Source organism: Oryctolagus cuniculus, chromosome 20 (assembly GCF_964237555.1).
Source record: "Oryctolagus cuniculus chromosome 20, mOryCun1.1, whole genome shotgun sequence".
NCBI classification, from domain to species: Eukaryota; Metazoa; Chordata; class Mammalia; order Lagomorpha; family Leporidae; genus Oryctolagus; species Oryctolagus cuniculus.
The window spans coordinates 48850703-48853812 of record NC_091451.1 but is presented as its reverse complement, the minus strand read 5'-3'; the positions used below and the strand labels follow the sequence as shown (position 1 = coordinate 48853812).

General features: G+C 48.3%; 1 gene segment (V, D, J or C); it reads left to right on the top strand.

The window, feature by feature from the left end:
- The first annotated feature begins 663 nt into the window (after nucleotides 1-663).
- Nucleotides 664-1189, top strand: LOC138847244 (immunoglobulin heavy variable 3-66-like). The segment is given in 2 exon segments: nucleotides 664-709; nucleotides 813-1189. Coding segments are annotated over 2 exon segments (423 nt in total).
- The last annotated feature ends 1921 nt before the right edge of the window (nucleotides 1190-3110 follow it).

The following is a 3110-nucleotide window of genomic DNA, read 5'->3' as shown; positions in this document are numbered from 1 at the left end:
CTTTGCCACATATGAGACCCTGGCACTCCTTGGGGGATGAGCACATCTTAAACAGCAGAATAAAAAGTGCCATAGTAAGTGACCTCTTCCCAGATGTGTCATCTGCCATGGGAGGAAATGGTTTCTGTCTCTCCTTCCATGGGAGGGCCAGCACCATGACATCATCGTGGGAAGAAAGAGCTGGCCCTGAGCAGACCCTGACTCTGTGAATGCTGTGATCTGGTGGTCTCAGCCCTAAGAACCACAACAGGGCCAATGCTGTGGTGTGGTGGATAAAGCATCCACATGACATCCATAATGATGTTCCAGGGGTGTTGATGTGTACAAGCAGCCGATATCAGCCATGAACCACACGTTGTAGTGCAGCCACATGAAAAACAAAGATTCAAAGCACTTATCAGGGCACAATCACATAAGGACTCCCATTGTCCCATTCCATATGATGTCAACAGACACATTCAAGACACTCTCATCAGTCTGGGCCCTGTAGTGTCTGAGGCATCTGACCCCATGACTGCTATATAGGGGCAGCTCATGCAAATAGGGCCTCCCTCTGCCCATGAAAACCAGCCCAGCCTTCACCTTGCAGCTCTGGCACAGGAGCTCCAGCCCCAGCACTCCCAGGTGTCCACTCAGTGATCACACTCAACACAGATGCTCACCATGGAGACTGGGCTGCGCTGGCTTCTCCTGGTTGCTGTGCTCAAAGGTAATGATGGAGAATGCGGGGCACTGAGTCTGGGAGAGGACATGAGTGAGAGACACAGAGAGTGTGAGTGACAGTGTCCTGACCAGGATGTCTGTGTTTGCAGGTGTTCAGTGTCAGGAGCAGCTGGTGGAGTCCAGGGGAGGGCTGCTCCACCCTGGGGGATCCCTGACACTCTCCTGCAAAGCCTCTGGATTCACCATCAGTAGCTATGGAGTGAGCTGGGTCCACCAGGCTCCAGGGAAGGTGCTGGAGTGGATCGGATTCATTTATACTGATGGTAGCACATACTACGGGAGCTGGGTGAATGGTCGATTCACCATCTCCAAAACCTCGACCACGGTGACTCTGAAAATGACCAGTCTGACAGCCGCGGACACGGCCACCTATTTCTGTGCAAGAAACAAAGTGAGGGGCCCTCACACTGAGCCCAGACACAAACCTCCCTGCAGGGGAGCGCGGCTCCACCACGGGGGCGCATAAAATCCACTGAGCCCGGATTCTAGTCATACACGTGTACATAGGGAGCCCAAGCCCTGGTTTCCTGTCAGGGAACTGGGGTTTCCTCTCCTGTAACAGTTTTGAGGGAAGAATTCTACTTATGATCTGTCCCTCCCAACTTCAATGACGGATTGAAAGTTTGATGTAAAAGGAAGAAGTCCTAAATGAACAATTTGGTTCACGGACAATGACTGTTGCTCACCAGGATCAGAGATGTGGGAATATTGAAGACACTATTGAGTCTCTTCCAACCTGACTCAGGACAGCACCCTCAGTGTACTGAAAGCTTTGGACAGTTTCAGTTTTCCCTGTATAACCAGGGACAGCCAAGACAGGGCCATGATCTGTTAAACCGCAACTATTCCACTCATCCCTCTCCTGCCACAACCAGCAAGTGTGCAACTGAACCAACCTTTGACTTTACATGTGGGTGATCCACACTCACTTTCTGCAGACTTTAACCTGACCCGCATTTCCCCTTTAATCCTGAAACAGTCTGTGGTCCCTGTGTGAATGTCACAGCACTCAGGAATGTACTGCAGCTCAGCTGTGTCTCAGGCTGAGCTTCTGCAGGCCCCTGGGAAGCCTACAGGGACTTCTTCATCCTCTAGGTCCTGGGACCCTCCTGGGGGACTCCCTGACTGATCTCAGGAAGGAAATGCACTGGACATCAACAGTCAAGGTCATAACTGAATGGAAAGTGTTGGGTGTGCACTTCCAGCTGATCTGGTTCTGCTCCAGTGTCGTGGGACCCCCTGCACCTGCTGTGATTGAGGGAGAGCAGAAAGTGGGACACACAGTGGCTGTGCACTCTGGGGCTGGAGTCCACATCACGGGGAGCTGTGTCTGTGACTCCAGCATGATGCCCAGTGTCCTGAGGCTGAATCACAGCTGCAGGAAGAGCCAGTCCCAGATACCATGTGTCCAGAGTCCCTGCTCTTCACTCCAAATCTATGCTGACTGGGGTCATCAATCCATTTGGAGTCTTTCATCTATTTAGAGAGGGAGACATCCGTGCTGCATATCACAGTGCTGGATGGAGCCCATTTACACACTTTCCCATACTTGTACTGATAATGCACCCTGGAAGAGAGTAGATGATGGATGTGTTATGAGGCCTCATCACCAAGGTGGGAACACTGATGCAGTTCCATGCTCCTGGGTTCCAGCTGCCAAGCCTTGAGTACACTGCCTTCATTTATCATCTCCATAAAACATTGGCAAACACAACACCAGTGTTCAGAGATCTGAATCTTCATGATTTCCCATTTTGGCCATTTCATATTCATAAATGTTTGATAAGTAATATTTAATATAGGCTTATGAGGTATAATGATATGTGTTGAATAAATGAGTGTATACTGAGTGGAATAATGAAGTCAGACTTACTGACATGTTTATCACAAAACCCATGTTTTTCATGGTAGAATGTCGTTTGTCTAATGTCTTGGAATTCTGCAGACACTATATTCTCTTAACTGCTGTTACCATGCTGCACAGTAGACCCCTCAACGTGTGGATCCTGTGGGACTGAAACTCTGACCTTGCTCCATCATCTCCTCTGTTCCTCCCAAGCACAGATGTTGGTCTTCATCATTGAACTTCTGCCTCTGAGTTCATCCATTTTATCCCATGTACGTAGCATTACATATTATTTGCCTTCTTGGCTTGGTATTTTAGCAGAGTATACTTATCCTGACATATTATCCTTGGATATTATTCTCCAGGATCATCCATATTATCCAAGATACCAGAATTTCTTCCTCTATACTATAGCCATATAAACTTCCTGTTAAAATATAACTCTGTCCATTTGTCCCATTATCCATTCCTTCTTAAATGCAAATTTTCCTGGATTATATGTGTGAACTCTTGAGAATGATGCTGCTTTAATTGAACATGG